This window comes from Hydra vulgaris, chromosome 06, assembly GCF_038396675.1.
Source record: "Hydra vulgaris chromosome 06, alternate assembly HydraT2T_AEP".
In the NCBI taxonomy this organism is placed as follows: domain Eukaryota; kingdom Metazoa; phylum Cnidaria; class Hydrozoa; order Anthoathecata; family Hydridae; genus Hydra; species Hydra vulgaris.
In genome coordinates, this window is record NC_088925.1 from 26,704,772 (window position 1) to 26,725,000 (window position 20,229).

Sequence of the window (20,229 nt, forward strand, 5' to 3'; positions counted from 1 at the left end):
AAATTAATTTTCAAATCAGCACACATTAATGAAACTTATTTAAAAATAAAACTTTAAATTATGATTTAAATATAATATTTTGTGATTGCTTAATGATGCTTGATTTCAAATTACTTTACAGTGACATCTCAAAAGAATATAACCAACCTCCAGTTGTTTTTTTACTATAGGGGTTTTACTATAGGATACTGTAAGGGTTTATATTCCCTTATTTAATCTACACAAAATACAAATCTATAATATTAGGGTAGGCAAAATGGTGAGTAAAAGTCATTAAAAAAAATCCCGCAGAATCACCCTAGTACATATACATGCATAAATAGTGTGTATATATGTATATATATATATATATATATATATATATATATATATATATATATATATATATATATATATATATATATATATATATATATATATATATGTGCATATGTATACATATACATATATACATACATAAAGATATACAGTATCGGACAAAACGAGTGCAACCAAATAATGCTAATTTAGTTTCTTTATATAAAAGTGCTGCATTTTTTCAATTTAGAGAAATAACAATGTAATTGTTTAGAGACAAAGTTTTTCAAGTTTTATTCATCACAAAGTTCATTATTTGTACACGAAAGTAAATAAATTAATCAAAAGTATTAAAAAAAATGATTTCCTTCTGGACAAAACAAATGCAATTCGACAAAATGTTAACCAAGCTATATTTCGCAATCAATATTTTATACATGAAACGGTGCATTATTCCATTGTTTCGATGTATTGGACCTAGACCGTTAGTAGAAAAACACCCCCAGACTATTGCATTGCCTCCACCATGCTTCGCGGTCTTATGACAGTAACGTAAATCGAGGCATTTTCCAGCCGGTAGACATACACGGCAAATGCCATCGCTCCCAATGATGTTGAACTTTGATTCATCGCTGAACAGGACAGTTCGCCTTTTCTGCACATTCCAGTCAATATGAGATGTAGCAAACAGGAGTCTTTCCTTCTGGTTTTTTAGTGAAATCAGAGGTTTCTTTGCAGGGCGTCGAGAAAACAATCCGGCTTCAACAGCACGTTGTCTGATTGTTTGGTCCGATACAGGCAGCTCTAATTGCTTTTGTATCTCAACTGATGATATCCAGGGATCCTTCTTGACGGATCTGACAATCATAGAATCCTCTCTAGAAGTGGTGGAACCCGGTCTTACACCTTTGTTATCTGCTGCCAACTTCTCTGTAGAACGATATTTGGAACATAGTCTTGATGCGGTGTATTTTTTCACGCGATATTTATCACAAATACTTTTTTGTGACATTCCACTTACCTAATCGCCAATAATTTTCTTTCTTAGTTCCAATCCAGAATGTTGGGAGCCATTTTTGCACTTGAAGTCATAAAAATAATAAAAATAAATAATCACGCTTCTCAAGGCTTACCGTGTTATATTTACCTTGTGATGATACAATAATGCTCTGTGGAACACAACGCCTTGGTTGGAAGTGGACTGTATTGATGTAATGAAACACTTGTTGTATTTCACTTCTTGTATTGATGTTTTTCGATAAAACTCACTTCGATAAGCTGTCTTGATAATACTGACTGATTGACTTCCATATACTGACTGAATTACATGTCGATTTACATGTCTCTTATATAGTGAAATGAACCTGTGTGAACCTGTTCTGGAAGATTCTAGACGCTTCTTTTTGATGCTTCTGGAAGCTTCTGGATGCGTCTGGATGCTTCTGAATGTTTCTGGATATTTCTGGATGCTTCCAGATGCTTCTTTTGGAAACTTCTGGAAGCTTCTGCATGCTTCTGGAAACTTCTGGAAACTTCTAGGTACTTTCTTTAATTATTAAAAAACTTCAGTGTCTCTGACACGGACCAGACTTAAGAAAATGAAACAAACCAAAAAAGTTGCACTTGTTTTGTCCGCTGCAAAATGGCACTTGTCAACGAAATTCTGCCTGTGTGCTGTCACCTGTCAGCTAATTGCTCATGTCATGGCATGCTATGACTCCAGACTCCTGAACTGTTTGCTGTGGTAGTATAGTTTGTTTCGTTTTTAAGACATGTAAAATTAGGAACACTTTTTAGCATTGTTCGATGTTGGTTGCAAATGTTTTGCCCAATACTGTATATATATATATATATACATACATATATATATATATATATATATATATATATATATATATATATATATATATATACATACATATATATATATATATATATATATATATATATATATACATACATACATATATATATATATATATATATATATATATATATATATATATATATATATATATATATATATATATATATATATAGATATATATATATATATATATATAACCCTTGGATTTAGGGTCAGCATTTGGCCTAACTGCCGACAAAAAGTGTTTGAGGTCGGAAAATAATTGCCGCCCTTGTTTTGATGTTTTATGGTAAGACCTTTGTATCAAATTTTTTTTGCCGACCTCTAAAAGATTGAGGTCGGCAAATTATTGCCGTCCTCAATTTTCCTAACTGCGAGGGTTGTATATGTGTGTATATATATATATATATATATATATATATATATATATATATATATATATATATATATATATATATATATATATATATATATATATATATGTAAATTATGTTAGTGTATTTTACAAATAGAGTGCTCAATGTTCTTAAAGAACAGAGCAATAATTAATTAGTAAAAAACACTTATCTAGCTTTTATCTTCGACTTGAAGTTTCACCATTGCTGGATCATCAGGAAGAGTTACTAAATCTCAAAAAAAATCTCAAAAAATATATATATATATATATTTCTATTATTATAATATATTATTCTATTATTATAAATATATATTTTAAATAATATATTATATCTATAAATTGAATTTTTTTTGAGATTTAGTAACTCTTCCTGATGATCCAGCAATGGTGAAACTTCAAGTCGAAGATAAAAGTTAGATAAGTATTTTTTACTAATTAATTATATATATATATATATATATATATATATATATATATATATATATATATATATATATATATATATATATATATATATATATATATATATATATATATATATATTCATAAGGGTCAAATTTGAAACCTCGCAAAACGACACTGATGACAGGGCACAAAACCACTGAGCTATCGAAATTATGCATGTAAGAGAAAAATAAAGTCTGATAATTCTCTTATAAGTAAATAAGGAATAAGTATAGAAATAATCGGTGTGGAATAGATATATATAGAAATGGTCGGTTTAGTGAAGACCGGTATTTTACTGTCTGAACAGCTAAGATATACATATTAGGAAAAAGTATAGAAAAAGTTGGTGTGGAAAAGACTCACAAAGACCCATACTTTTACGGGTCTGGTCAGCTAGTATATATATTTATGTATTCTATTATATAACATTTATGTGTATATATATTATGATAACTTGTGTGGTTTCAAAAAATATTGAAGTAAATAAGGAATAAGTATAGAAATCATCGGTGTGGAGTAGATAAGTATATAAATGGTGGGTTCGGTGAAGATGGGTATTTTACAGGTCTGGATAGCAAAGATATATATACAAAGAAAAATTATAGAAAAGGTCAATGTAAACTTACAAAGACTGGTCAGCTAGTGCATATTATTTATATATTGTATTACACAACATTTATGTGTACAGGGTGCGGCAGCGATTCGAGAACTTTTCAGATTACTTTTCAAAATGAATTTTTAAAGCACTAAAAAATTATATTCATGGAATATTAATAGAAGAAAAGTTGAAGATAAATACTTTTTCCACCTTAACATTCAATTAAGTCTCCTTTTTTTTTGATCACTGCCTCCTGCCTAGGACGGAAGGACTGACAGGTGCTTATTATATAGTCCCTTGACATTGAGTTCTAAGCACAGGTAATTGATGACTTCAGTGACTTGACACTTGAGTGGGCTTTTTTTGCAGCCCTTACTCTTAACTACGCTCCGCACACTATAGTCAAGGGGATTCAGGTCAGGGCTGGATGGTGGCCAAAAGTGTTTGGGTCAGAAATTAACCATATTGTCCTAAAGATATTGTTGAGTTTTTCTGGACTCATGACAAGGTACATTGTCCCAGAAAATAATTACATTGAAAAATGTAATTGTTTTCTGGGAATGTCTTCTTCAGCCATGGCGCCACATTGTGTTTTAGTAAGGTAATATACACATTAGAGGTAACTTTTTTTTTCTCTTTGATGTTGATTGGTGGACATTTCTCTCCATTAGAAGCAATGATTCCTAGCATCATAATGGACTGAGGGTGCTTGGTGTGACAGACAGGTGGCGCTTTGTCACCCTTCTGCACAATGAATCTGTCATTTCGCCTATTTATCACACAGTCAACACTAAAAAGTTTTTTATCTGAGAAAACTTTAACTGTTGACGAAGCATGGCTTTTTAGCTAATTTAGAAGCTTTTTTGATTGTTCCAATCGTTTTTAGTCTTTCTCTTAAAAGTTGACATGAAGGTCGGGCCACACTGACCTTTCCAAGTGTTTTTAGAGTTCTTCTGACTGTCCTTTCATCAACATTGAACAATTTTGCTGTCTTTCTGATGGATACAGTAGGATTCTTTTCAACATGCTTTTTAAGCTTTTCTGTGAACTTTTTATCAACTTTTTTATTCAGTGGAGAAGGCATTTTGGCACTTTCAGCACTGCCACGTTTAACCACTTTATAAAATGTAGTTTGAGTTTTCCAACGGTGTTTGAGTTTTCCAAGTACAATCTGTTTGAGTTTTCCAAGTACGGTCTATGTTTGAGTTTTCCAAGTACAATCTATGTTAGAGTTTTCCAAGTACGATTATGTTTGAGATTTCCAAGTACGATGTTTGAGTTTACTCTGATAATTTAAATCATTTATGATACTTTAATCATGATCCAAATAATTCCAAAATTTTGAAATAATTACCTTTTTTGGATTAGCAAAATTTACTAAACAAAAAAATCTGAAATAACTTTTAAATGCAGACATGAAAAATGCAGACATAAAAATTAGTACCTTTTAAAAAACTATAAAAATAAAAAACCAAATTAAAATTATCCTAAAAAAAAAAATTATTTCTAAAGAATTTGTTTTTTGCAATTAATTTTAAAAAGTAATATAGCTAATGTAACTTCCTGGTTGTAACATTAACTACAGTTTTTATAAAAATATTTATAACAATTCTTAATTTCCTGTGAAATATTTTTATTTAGATATTCTTCCTGATGAACCTTCAGAAGGAGAAACAGCATGTCGAAGAAAAAATTAAAAATTAGTTAGATAAGCATCTATAAATAAATTCCTTAAAAATTGCTTTTAAGGTTTTTAGATTATTTTAGATTATGGTTTATATTGTGATTTATCTGAACAATTGTTAATGCTTCTTTTTGATTTGATTTGGTTATTTAAATTTCTAAAAAATTTAATGTTTTTGTCTTCCTATTCAATTATATTTAATAGCATGATGTTGGCTGTTTAATATTTTTTGAAAATTTAATGATATTATCTCTATTGAGAAATTGTGCGCGGCTATTATCTAAATACCTTGAAAACAAGTTTATTTCTAGTGGTGGTAGTAGACCTAAAAATGAATATATGAATATTGAGAATTGCAAGTATGTAAAAACCCAACTCTGGACACCATATTTTCTATACTTACAAAATTACAAAAAAAAAGACTCTTTAAAACAAACATTAGCAAAGCTATTAATAAGAGTATAATTATAAGTAACGCTTTTGTTTATTAGTTGTTTAAGCCAAAAATGCTAGTTTCAAAAATATAGCAAAAATTTCCTTAAAATAATAAAATAGTATCGAGAGAAATTGTGCTTATAGATATACAGGGCAACCAATATATTAGAGACCTCTAAACAAAAATGCAGTCAAAAGTATAAAATAACTTTTTTGGTTATAGTCATGTAAGTTTTAATTACACAAACTTTTTTTCCTTTAACTTTAGACCTAAGACCTTTAGACCTAGGTTAAAACATGGAGACCTTGGACATGACAGGTTAAAACATTTAACTTTAGACCTTGGACATGACAGGTTATATTTTACATATATACATAAAGAATATTTGATTTTTCTACTATTTTGGATTTTACTCATAATGTATATAAATTGCAAAAAGTCTATATCAATCGTAAAAAGGCTACAACAAGCAAAACCTTTTTAAATAAACACATAAAACATGTATTTAAACACTGATACCGGTCCTGTTTTTTTATAACTACATTTTGTTGCACAATCTTATATTTAACAATTTAAGTCAAAAACAGTTTAGCAAATCATTGTAGAGCTTTTAATTTTATAGAGAGTTTTGTTTCAATTTGTAAATTATATAATAAATGTTTAAAAAAAAAAGTTATATTAACAATAACCTACCTAACATATAATACATGAATAAAGATTTAATGCCAACTGTTTAATATTATCTATAAAGTATTTACATTTTCTACATAAAGAACTCATACTTTCTAAGTAGTTTCATAACAACAACAGCTGTTGAAGCATCAAGACCAGTAGTTGGTTCATCGAGGAACAAAACATTTGGAGATGTGACAAGCTCCATTCCAATGCATGTTCTTTTGCGTTCACCACCTGAAATTCCTCTTCGATTTTGAGCGCCAACCTTGGTGTGTAAAAACATATTAAACTTTTATTTATATTTTCAATAATTTAATTATAAATTCAAAATTTAACAAATCTAAGCAAAAATTAGAATTAAATTATAAGTTTTATAAAACTTTTGTTTATTTTCAATTTTTTATCACAATTGCTTTTTAGTCAATTAATAATAACCAGTTTTTTATAATCTCAAATTATGACAAACAAACCAGTGTATCAGCACAAAGAGTTAATTGCAAGTCTTTAATTATTGTTTCCACGCGATCCTTTCTATGAGAACTACTAAACGTACTTGGCAATCGTAAATTTGCAGAAAAATAAAGATTTTCACGTACAGTAAGTGTGCCCATTACAACATCATCCTAAACAACAGTTATATTTATAAAAACTTTTATAGTAAAGAAAATGTTGCAATATAAATTTAGATATATAATTCTTTTTAGAAATTATTACAAAATTATGAGAGATTCAGTCATTGTATATTTTTTATTTCTTAGTATAAAAAAAATATGAGCAGAATCAGAAACTTTTAATAGTAACTCTTTATTTACTATATAAAGTTTCTGTTTCTTTTTAGTAACTTTTGCCTTAGAAGGCACTTTAAAACATAAAATATTTTTTGTTAAAGACTTGATTTAAAGTTCGTACCTAAAGATTACTTTTTTCTTTTACATACCTAAATACTTCTTCAAAATACCTAAATACTTACTTCTTCACACATTCACTGCATATTAAACTCATATGCATCCATAATAATAATCTTTCTTAACAAACTTTTTGATATTCTTAAAATATTTACAAATATTTTTAATAAATATATCAGGTATTTTTTTTTTTAAATCAAAACACACTTTCTGTGATTATTGATTGCAATTGCAAATAAAAGTAAATTCATTTTTTGTCAATGATTATTGCTAAAATTTTAATATTTTTTTATGAATGGATAATACCTAATGTCTTTTATGAATATCTTATTTAACTAGAAATTATATATCAACTCCATTGTATTGTACTATTGTTGATACTTTAACTGTATATCGCTGATAAATAATTACTGATAGGTGATATTGGTGTAATGATCAAGTACCATGCTCAACTGCATATATTAAATGCTGATTAAATGTTTACAATACTGACTAACATAGACTTTTAATAATCATAAACATTAAAATAATTGAACATTCCATAAGTTAATAATTCAAGTGTACATTTGAAATCTTTTAACTATACCTTTATTGAGTGTATAGTCATAAACCTTTAATCAATGCTTGATAAACATAAACATTAAAAAGATTGCAACATATGCCATATATATATATATATATATATATATATATATATATATATATATATATATATATATATATATATATATATATATATATATATGTATATATATATATATATTTATATATATATATATATATATATATATATATATATATATATATATATATATATATATGTATATGTATATATATATATATATATATATATATATATATATATATATATATATATATATATATATATATATATATATATATTTATATATATATAGATTGTTTAAATTCAACTAAGGTTTCACTATTTTATTCTATTACTCTAATAAATTATAGAAAGTGAGATTGCAGTTCATTTAGCGTCTGAAGTATATTTATTTTGAATTCGATTTATGAATAAAAATATTTACGATAAATGCTTGTATTTTCAAAATACCAGCCTTAGTTTATTTTATAACTTTTGGTGTTAAAATAAGAACTCTTTAAAATTAAATAAATAATTAAACTCTATTTAAAAAAACTTGAGGTTAAACATAAATTATATTTAATAAAAAAAATTATATAAATAAATTATATTTAATTAAAAAATTTTTTTTAATTCATCAACAGTAATAAATATATTTATTTTTTAAAAATAACAATAAACAATTTTTTCCTTTAAGTGTGCAAATAGTTCAGTCATAAGTATAATCATGGAAGTACAAGTTTCACTGGACAAAAAACAAAAAAACTTACTGAAATGATTTTTATTAAAACATTAAAAAAATAATTATTCTAAGGATATGCTACATAGTTTTAACCATATTGTAATTATGTATACATGTAAAGTAATTGAATACAATAAAAGGTTTATTAAAACTCAGTAATTAAATAGAACCACTTTATTTTAAAAGCATATGTTAGTTTAAGCTTCTTTCCTTGCTTCAAATCATAACACAACATTTGATTAAAAAGACAACTAAAATATTTTTTTTAAAATCTAAATAAATGTTTTCTAAATTACTAAAGCTTAAAGTTTAGCTGAATATCATAATTTCATTCATTCTTGTTATACTCCATTCATTTAATATGAACTTTATAAAAAAGGTATTGTTTCCCATTTCATTGTACTATTTTTAATGTTTATTCTCAAATATTATTGGCGAATCGTCAAAACACTATATTTTTAAACTATCATAAACGTATCTAATTGCATAAACATATAAAGATTAAGCATTTAAGTACAGTTTTGATGTCGTTTTCTTATTGTTTATGAAACTAAATGTTACAAGCATAGTCCCGAAGCATTTCAATGTGGTTGAACTTCCATTTGTTTTATACTTCCATGGTATAATAGATACTTATCTTTGCGTAATGTCTTTGCGTAATCAAGCAATTTCTTTCCCAGAAATTGGAAATAGAATTAATTCAATCTATTTCCATTTCCTAGAAAGTTAGAAACTCATTAAAACTTAACTTTTTTTATGTCACATAAATTGTGTAATTGAAACAATTTATTTTTCATTATAAAAACTTGGATCATTTAAAAAATTTCCACTTTCTTAGAAGGAAAGCAAAATCAAACACTCCTAATCAGAATGTTTTTAAATTTAAAAATATTCTAATTTTTCTAATTTTAAAAAACATATTTTCTAAAGATATTTTTTAAAATTTATTTTACTACAAGTGATCTTGTTGAACTTTTTATTGTAAATTACTGAAAACTTTTTAAGTATAAACTGATGTTATTTGCACATTTCAAAGTTCATGTTACATTGTTAAGTAAGACTATGAAATGACCAGCCAATTATTTGCAGTAAAACAGTAATAAAAACAATTTAAATCCTATTATGCTAAATTTAGACACTTTATATACATTAAAAAAAAACTAAATCTAAATGCTTTTTCTATGTTTAATAATACTTATGATAGATATATTATGTATCCTTATGATAGATATACTATGTTTAATAATCTTTATAATAGACATTTAATGTGAGCTAGTTCAAAATGTTAATCTGGATTTCATTTTGAATGGATTATCAACCAAAACTACTTCGACATTTTATAGACATGCGTTTATTGGGCATAAATACATAGTTTTTTTAAGCTAATTTTTTTTTTCTTTTGTGTAAAACTTCTTCCATGAATGAAAAATAAATTAAAAATTTTTAAATAAAAAATTTTAAAAGAGAAAACATTTTTTAAGTAAAGTTCAAAAAATTTTTAACATTTTATTAACAACTTGTCAATATTATGTATAATCTTACTTAATTTATGTGTATTCTTGGTTTTAACTGGTTTAACTGGTTTTCTTTGTAATTTCCATATTTTTTATAATAACTGGAATATTTGTTATGCTGTTCACTTTTTATATTTGTTATTCTGCTCACTTTTTATATTTGTTATTCTGTTCACTTTTTATATTTGTTATTCTGCTCACTTTTTATATTTGTTATTCTGTTCACTTTTTATATTTGTTATTCCGCTCACTTTTTATATTTGTTATTCTGCTCACTTTTTATATTTGTTATTCTGTTCACTTTTTATATTTGTTATTCTGCTCACTTTTTATATTTGTTATTCTGCTCACTTTTTATATTTGTTATTCTGTTCACTTTTTATATTTGTTATTCTGCTCAGTTTTTATATTTGTTATTCTGTTCACTTTTTATATTTGTTATTCTGTTCACTTTTTATATTTGTTATTCTGTTCACTTTTTATATTTGTTATTCTGTTCACTTTTTATATTTGTTATTCTGCTCACTTTTTATATTTGTTATTCTGCTCACTTTTTATATTTGTTATTCTGTTCACTTTTTATATTTGTTATTCTGCTCACTTTTTATATTTGTTATTCTGTTCACTTTTTATATTTGTTATTCTGCTCACTTTTTATATTTGTTATTCTGTTCACTTTTTATATTTGTTATTCTGTTCACTTTTTATATTTGTTATTCTGCTCACTTTTTATATTTGTTATTCTGTTCACTTTCTATATTTGTTATTCTGCTCACTTTTTATATTTGTTATTCTGCTCACTTTTTTTTTAATAACCTTTATGATGAATTATGACTAAGAGATTAAAATCTTAGTTGACAAATCAGCGCTTTGTGAGCTTTATATTATGAATTTGTTACATTAACAACATTTATATACTTTTATCTCACACAGGTGATTATCAGTTTTCAGTTTGTTATCTAGAGTTTAGACCATATATAGTAGCACATTTACTAGCCTATTTTTTCTACTTATATTGCTTGTACTTATATTTTTTATCATTTTACTTTATATTTTGTTATCTACTTATTTTATTGTTTTTGTATAGTGCGATAATTTTAGCCATGGTTGCCTTTAATGAATCAGCGGATCTATATTGACTTGTTTAGTCATAGACTAAACATTGTTTCATCATTTGTTTAGGATGACTAGAGCGTGAGTTATTGTTCACCCTATCCCTGAGACCTAACATTTTATTCCTCCTGCATAATAGTCTTTACATTCATTTATGATTCTCACTCAATGACATCATCTACAATCTACTTCTATTTTCACACCTCCCAGGTCTACGTAACTAGACGGCTCCGTTGGTCACTTTTTGCGACCATTGTGTCGCATAAACAAACAAACTTAATTGACAAATTTCAAATATTTTTTTTTCAAATATAATTTAGACAAATTTCAAGTATATTTTTTTCAAATATAATTTAGACAAATTTTAAATATATTTTTTTCAAATATAATTTAGACAAATTTCAAATATATTTTTTTTAAATGTAATTTTGACAAATTTCAAATATATTTATTTCAAATGTAATTTAGACAAATTTCAAATATATTCTTTTCAAATATAATTTAGACAAATTTCAAATATATTTTTTTCAAATATAATTTAGACAAATTTCAAATATATTTAGGAACGACTAGTAAATTCAAATAGTCAGCAATTAGAAATACAGCTGGCCATAGTGATAATGATGAGTTATAATAAACAAGTAATGAACCTGAACAACAAAACCAGAAGACAGTTTGAAATCATTAGTTTGAGATATTCCATTAACAAACACATGCCCCTTTAAAAATCTTTTATCTTTACGACCAGCCAATATATCCAGCAATCTAAATACAAAAATGTTTACATCAAAATATGTAAAACTTTAAAAAAAAAAAAAGTAAGAAATGATAAAATAATTAAAATAATAAGAGTAAAGTGGTTTCATAATTTATTTTGCATTGCACAAAAAGAAATGTCAACAGTTTACTCTAAAATAAACCTCAACATTATTTAGAAAACTTACGTGGTTTTCCCTGAACCAGTAGGTCCCATTATTGCGTTCAATCCAGGTCTCATAATGCCCCTAGTCATATAATGTTAAAAATGATATAATGTTAAATAAGCAAATTGACTTATTTGACAATTATATATTATTGACTTTGAAACATTTAAACCCAACATTACTGAATATTAGCAAAGTGGTTATATAATTAATGAGCATTACTAAAGTGATCATGTGATTAATAAACATAAGCAAAGTGTGTCTAAGATGAGAGTAATAAAATGTATGAAAAAAAACTGTGGGATTTTGAGATTATTCTAGAAAAAAACAAAAAAACTTACGAGCATCCTGTCAAAATAGTCTTGTTAAATTTGACTTTCTTTTCTTTCACAGGAATAACATATTCCAATTCATGATAAACTAGTTCTGTTTCAGTGACCTCACGACTTATAGTACTAGATTTTCTACTTATTTTACTTGATTCTTCATCACCAATTAAATAATCAGTTTGATCATCATCATATAATGAAATGGATGTCATTTCTTTAAACTTTTTAAAAACAAATATTATTAGTACTTTTAAAATTTTGTTTTTTTAATGATGGTAGCAGTACTAACTTTATTGGTGGCCCACCAGTAGAGTGCTAGTCTTATGTATATAAGATCTTAAGATCAATAAGCTCTGTCTGGTGTCCCTGTTTCAAAGTATACAGAGTTAAAAGAGGAACATGAAAAGTATCATGAATTCTATAGTTTTAGAGGTCATGCTAATGACCTCTAAAACTTTAAAATTTTGAAAAGGAGATTAAAAGTTTAAAAAAAATATTATATAAATGCATTTAAATAGATTTAAATGCTAAAAATCAGTGCAAAAATTCCTGAATTATAAATCATTATTTCAAAATACTAAAGTGTGATATATGAAATTATATGTAAATAAATCCAAGAAATACAAATAAAAACAAAAGTAATCTATTATATTGAGAAAACTTTAAATAAAAATACCGTTTTATAATCAAAAGATCTTTCTTATAATTAAAAAATAGTTTTAATTATAAAAAAACAATAAAACCGATACTCTGCTCACAGAAGGTCAATAGTTAACTGGAGTAACAGTTTAGTAGAAAAGGGATGTTATTCTTTCCAGCGATGACCACATGAACAGCATTTGTAAAATGTTGTCATTGGCTCATCAGCAGATCTTGTCTGAATTTGCATGAAATATGCTTTTTTGAACTCACATTTTGGGCATTTTTCTAAATAATAAATCATTATAATTAGAGATTTTTTATTAAAAAAAAACACATTTAAAACTTATATAAAAGCATATAATAAAATGTTTTTAATGAAAAATTTTTAACATTGTGATAATATTATAATAATTATAATAAAAATATTATATTTGACATATAAAATTTATAATCAAAATTTAATAAACTTTATTGCATTGTATATAAAATAAAATTAATTAGTTAAAAAAATTATTATTAATATATTTCTTAACTGTTATTAAGTGCATAAATTAGGAATATTACGTAAACTTAACACAAGATAAAAATACAGTAAATATATTTAATTTGAAAACCTATCCTTAAAAAATGATTTTACACAAATAGAAAAAAGAAAAACATTAGACTATTTGACTTTGACTTAATTACGAAAAATTTCTTTTGTTTCTTAAGTAAACTTTTCATACATAAGAAAAACATTGTTAAATAATTACAAAATAACTTTGTAGCTAACATTATATAACATTATATAACATTAAATATAAAAACTCTTACATTATATAACATTAAAATTAACAATTGTAAAATTATGACAATAAATTTAACAATTGCAATATATAATAACAAATAATGTATTAAACAAATAAATACTATTGTAACCTTATATGTGTATAGCATTTCTGTATAAATTTAGTAATATGATCTTGCTATATAAAACCCATGCAAAACAAACTTACTCTAGACAAGACAATATTAACATGAAAACATAAATACAAACATGTATGCATGTATGCACAAAAACATATATTAAATACTATTTCATTAAGTATTTTATATTTTTCATTAAAAGTTTTGAAAATAAAAATAAAAAGAATTTCTGATATTTGGCTTTTTATAATAATCTCTAACTCCTCTATCCTTACTCCCTTTCCCTATACCCTACCCCGCCTATCCCCAACCCCTCATACCCTCTGCCCCCATTCCCTCCTCCACACACACAAACACACAAAACTAACATACTACCAACGTTACTTTACCTGTTAGTATTCCTTTAATAAAAAATCCTTACAAAGAAGAAGAACTTTACAATGATTATGAACTTACAAATTTCCATAATAATACAGTTTATAAAAATCATTAAACATTCAAAAAATACAATCTTAAAAGATTTATACCAGCATGAAAAGAACCCATGCATCACATCACACATTAAACAAGATCAGCAATTGCATTACATTTTTCACAAGACTAAATCTTAGTTAAAACAAATAAACAAAGAAGATAGGTTAAGTTTTAAGGTTTTACTGATTTAACTAGGAAGATAGGTTAAGTTTTTAAGGTTTTACTGATTTTTCATTTTATTTCAATTTTTCTTTATTCTTCTTTCTAACTTTTTAACTACCTAAGTACTTATTGTTCTGGATTATTATAAGTGTATTTATATTTAGTGTATTACCTTTATATTCATTTATCATACTACTTCCATGACATCTTGGTAAGTATATTGGCATGATATTGTTGCTTATGCGCTAAAGTTTTTCTTTTTTTAAAATTTTTCTTTTTTTAAGTACTGCTTATTGCTATTCTTTATTATAGTTTTATTGCCAACTCTCGGAATCAGGGTTGGCATTCGGCAATGCCGACCTATCTGCCAACCTAAAAGTGTTTGAGGTGGGCAAAAATTGCTGATCTTGTTTCGATGTTTTATGGTAAGACCTTTGTATCAAATTTTTTTTGCCGACCTTTAAAAGATTGAGGTCGGCAAATTACTGCCGACTTCAATTTTCCTTATTCCGAGGGTTGTATTGCAATATACTATTTGGTACTTTTTATTATAATTGTTGTTGTATTTAGTACTTTTTGTTGTATTACTTGTATTATTTGTTTTGTTGTATTGTTGTATTACTATTTTGTTGTATTTGTATTTAGTTGCTAATGTTTTATGTTATGTATTATAGATACTGCATTATTATATCTCGTCTCCTTGAATTTATCATTATTCATTAGTGTTTACAAGCTATATTTCCACTAACAAACTCCATTTTTTTCTAAAATCATACTAAATATAACCAAATGGTTTTAAAATTATAATACCTCACTATGCTATCTAAGGCTATTCAATTTGACTCTCATTCTGACCTTAAGCTTGACCAAACATTATCACACAAGAATACTAATTTACAATATTCTCTTGACACTACATCAAGTCCACGAAATTTAACTTCAGATCTAAATAATCCTCAAGACTCAATTAATTGTAAATACTATGACAACATAGATTGCAATAAAAAAATTAATCCTAATTCAGATCTTTATATTCATCTCAACATTGCTTCTTTACCATACCACATTGATGATCTTTACAGCTTTATTAGCATTCTTAATACGTTACCTTTGGCAATAGGTATTACTGAGTCAAATTTATATGTTAATGATTTAAATATAACAAGCATATCTATAAATGGTTTTAACATTGAGCATTGCCCCACTGAGGCTAAAAAAAGGGGGTGCTCTTCTATATCTAAACTCTAATTTAAACTACATAGTTCGCAACGACCTAAAGATCTACTCTTTCAAATATCATGAATCTATTTTTGTTGAAATTATAAAGCCTCACTTAAAAAATATAATAATTGATTGCATATATCGACATCCGTCTATGAATCAAGATGATTTCACTAATAATTATTTAACTCCGCTATTAGATAAGCTAAATATTGAAAAAAAATGTATTTTACTTATGGGGGACTTTAATATGGATATACTAAAATATAATGAATCAAATTCTATATCTAGCTACCTTGACTCCCTTATTTCTTTTTCATTACATCCTGTTATAATTCTACCAACACGCATAACAGCTAAATCACAAACTCTTATTGATAACATCTTTATAAACTTCAATTCACCTGACCAAATCTCTGGCAATCTTACTATTTCAATATCTGATCATATGGCTCAATTTATCTGCATTCCTAGAAAAACTAATCACCCTAAAAAAAGTATATTCTACAGGCGATGCTTCAAGAACTTTAACAAAAATATATTTATTGAAGATGTTTCAACATTAACTGGGTCCTATATATTAAAAAAGATGATGATGTAAGTCAATCTATCAGTTTTCTTTTAAAGACATTTGAAAAAATATTAGATCAGCATGCTCCAAACAAAAAACTAACTAAGCAGCAAATTAAATTTAAATCAAAACCATGGATCACCAATGGCCTACTTAAATCTATTTCTATTTAAAACAAACTATACAAAAAACACACAAAATGTAAAGATATTAGTACTAAAAATGAACTGTTTTCTAAATTTAAGTTTTATAGAACAGAATCAGCAATCTACTAAAAATTAGTAAAAAATCTTATTACACAACCTATTTTAGTAAAAACTTCAACAATATTAAGAATACTTGAAAAGGGATAAAATAAATCATTAATGTCAAACCTTCCTACTATATTTCAACTCTCAAACTTAAATTAAAAGAAAATATTATCACAGATCAAACTACTGTATCGAATATATAAAACAACTTTTTTGTTACTATCCAAAACAGACTTCAAAACAAAAACATACCTTCAACATCCAAATTTACTGCCTATATGATCTCTCCGAATTCTAATACGTTCTTTATTGATCCTGTCACAGAGAATGAAATCTCTAATCTTATTAAAACCACTCTTAAAACTGGAAAAAACTTTGGTCCTAATAGCCTTCTTACATTCCTTCTTAAACTTATTCCAGACATAATTTCTAAACCTCTCAGTATTATTATAAATAACTTATTTCAAAACGGTTTATTCCCAGATGCTTTCAAAGTTGCTAAAGTCATTCCAATATTTAAGAAAGGTTCTACAATGGATATGTCTAACTACCAACCTATCTCTCTTCTTTCAAACTTAAGCAAACTTTTCAAAAAAGTTTTTTTTTTTCTAGGCATTTTTTTTAAAGGCATTTAAATTTATTTTTGAATAAATTTAAATGCCTTTACAAACACCAGTATGGGTTTCATGCTAATCATTCCACGACTCACTCTCTTATTAAAATTACTGAGTCAATTAGAAAAGCTTTTGATAATAAAAACTTTGCATACAGTGTCTTTGTAGATCTACAAAAAGCTTTTGATACAGTAGATCATTCTATCCTACTCAAGAAATTAGAATATTATGGAATCAGAGGAATACCTCTTAAATGGTTTACCTCCTATCTTCACAACAGATCTCAGTTTGTCTCAGTCGGTGACTCAAAATCTACTCAAATAAAATGTTCCAACGGTGTTCCTCAAGCCTCAGTATTAGGACCACTACTTTTTCTTCTCTATATTAATGACCTTAATAACTCAATTAAGTATACAACTCCTTACCACTTTGCTGGTGATACTAACTTGCTCATTATCAACAAATCTTTAAAAAAAATTAACAAAAACATTAATCATGATCTTGCCAATTTAATTCAGTGGCTTCGCTCAAATAAGCTTTCTCTCAACTGTAACAAAACTGGAATGGTCATATTAAAATCTAAAAAAACAAAAATCAATAAAACTTTAAACCTTAGATTAAGTACCCAGAAAATCATTCCTATAAACTCAATCAAATATCTTGGAATTATAATTGATTACAACCTATCGTTTGTATCCCACCTCAAAGACTTAGCCATAAAATTGAGCAGATCAAATGGAATGCTGGCTAAAGTTTGCCATTATGTCAATCTGAAAACATTATTAAACATATATCATGCCATTTTTGGCTCGCATATACGATATGCTTGTCAAATATGGGGACAATCTTAACAGCAAGAAGTTTTAAGGATATCTCCTCTTCAAAACAAAGCTTTAAAAATAATACATTTTCAGAATTACAAATCCATTCCTAATGGGCTTTATCTTACTTCTAAGATCCTTAAACTATGTGACCTTGTTCAGTTCTTGAATTGTCAGTTTTTCTGGAACCATCAACACAAAAACCTACCTCTTACCTTCAACAATTTCTTCCCAAAAAATGCAAATAACCGATACTATCTTCGATCAACTGATAATCTGAATCTTGCAGTCTTAAATCATAGTTCTGTTACTTATGGATATAAGACCATAAAAAACCAAAGTATAAAATCTTGGGATAACCTTCCCTATGACCTAAAAGCTCTCCATTCAATCTATGTTTTTAAGAGTAACCTATTCCATTCCTTCCTAATTAAATACAGTTTATAAATCCAAAGATATGTGTATCTATGTGAAAAGTGTTTGTGATAAGCACATGCGAATAAGTGTGAGTGTATATGTATGTATGTGTATATGTATACGTGGATGTGTATGTGTATATGTGTATGTTTGTATATATTTATATGTGTATATATAAATGTGTGCGTGTGTGTACTCAAACACTTTCAGGTCGACAGTTAGGTCTGCATTGCCGAATGCCGACCCTAATTCTGAGGGTTGACATGTATATATGTATGCGTATATGTGTGTATGTGTATGTAATGCATACATATATAATACACATATATAATATTATTAAATATGTGTATATGTATTTATGTTTGTATATGTGTATGAATGTATGTGTTTATGTATGCATGCGTATGTATATGTACATGTGTGTATATACATATATTTGTGTATAGTATATATGAATCTACATTCATGTGTGTATATTATGTATAAATACAACTACTGTATACATAACTATTGAATACAGGGAGATATAAGTATATGTGTTTATATGTATTCATGAAGGTAAGTGTGTATGTGTGTTTGTGTGTATGTATTTGTATGTGGCTATATATATGTGTGTGTAACATAATGTTTGTATGAACATAATTTTATATTCTGATACTTTCATAATTACTGTCGTGTAAGGTTTTTATATAACCAACGTTATTAATATATTTGATTACTTATTTGAGTTTATAAGTCACAGTATAATATAAATCACATTAATAAAATATGATAATAGTATAAACCACATTAATAAAATGTGTATTTGTGTGATTAATACTAAATTACTATTATTCTTTTTATGATTATTGTAATTATTTTTATTGTTGTCATTTTATTTTTATTATTATCATTATACTCTTATCATTGTATTATTATTATTGTTACTACTACCACTCTTATTATTATCACTATTAGTATTTTACTCCTTTAACTTTTAATGTTTGTTTTGTTACAGCTGTGGACGATTAATACTACTATTAGCATTAACAATATATTTAGTAGCTTTTATTTGCAAGGTTTTTACTTAAGATTAGTACATGTACTATTTGTAAACTTCCGTGAATGTAACAACTATTTCAGAATATATGAAACTTCCACTTTTCTACTTCTACCTCGTAAATATTCCATGTTGTTCTCTTTCCAAGCCTAAAACCATGTTACTGCATGTTATTGATAAATGCACTTCCTTTTTTTTTGGCAACTTTTTTTCCTTTTAAAACTTTCATTACCTAATCAAGCAATTTTATTTCTTAACATGAATAACAATTAAACTTAAATTTTGGCCTTCAACATTTTCATACACCAGAAGGACCAGCAACTTTGTCTAATTGAGCTCTTGGAATATCTAGTTTCACATCATTACTGGTTAATGATCTGCTAATCCACTAATCTTATTCAGTACAGACAAACCATCTTTTTATCAACTCAACTTTTCATTTATAATTTTTTTCAAATTGAGTTGTACCCCTTATTTTACCTGATCTTTATTTGTAAGTATTTTTACAACTTTAATTCAGACTTCTCAAACAATGTTTTTATTTTTTTAAACATTTGCTTCACAACTCTGAATGTTGCTT

General features: G+C 26.3%; 2 protein-coding genes across 2 annotated transcripts in view; both read right to left on the reverse strand.

Annotated features, from left to right (window-relative positions):
* Positions 1 to 13,171, reverse strand: part of LOC100213858 (broad substrate specificity ATP-binding cassette transporter ABCG2) — a 48,210-nt gene extending 35,039 nt beyond the window's left edge. The window contains exons 1-5 of the mRNA XM_065799725.1: positions 12,544 to 13,171; positions 12,224 to 12,283; positions 11,930 to 12,044; positions 6,872 to 7,024; positions 6,509 to 6,666 (exon numbers count right to left, since the gene is read on the reverse strand). Coding sequence (XP_065655797.1) covers positions 6,509 to 6,666; positions 6,872 to 7,024; positions 11,930 to 12,044; positions 12,224 to 12,283; positions 12,544 to 12,743 — 686 coding nt within the window. The 5' untranslated portion in view covers positions 12,744 to 13,171. The remainder of the gene's footprint in view (positions 1 to 6,508; positions 6,667 to 6,871; positions 7,025 to 11,929; positions 12,045 to 12,223; positions 12,284 to 12,543) is intronic.
* LOC124814610 (DNA-directed RNA polymerase III subunit RPC10) overlaps positions 13,159 to 20,229 on the reverse strand; it is a 23,375-nt gene continuing 16,304 nt past the window's right edge. The window contains exon 4 of the mRNA XM_065799727.1: positions 13,159 to 13,458. Coding sequence (XP_065655799.1) covers positions 13,337 to 13,458 — 122 coding nt within the window. The 3' untranslated portion in view covers positions 13,159 to 13,336. The remainder of the gene's footprint in view (positions 13,459 to 20,229) is intronic.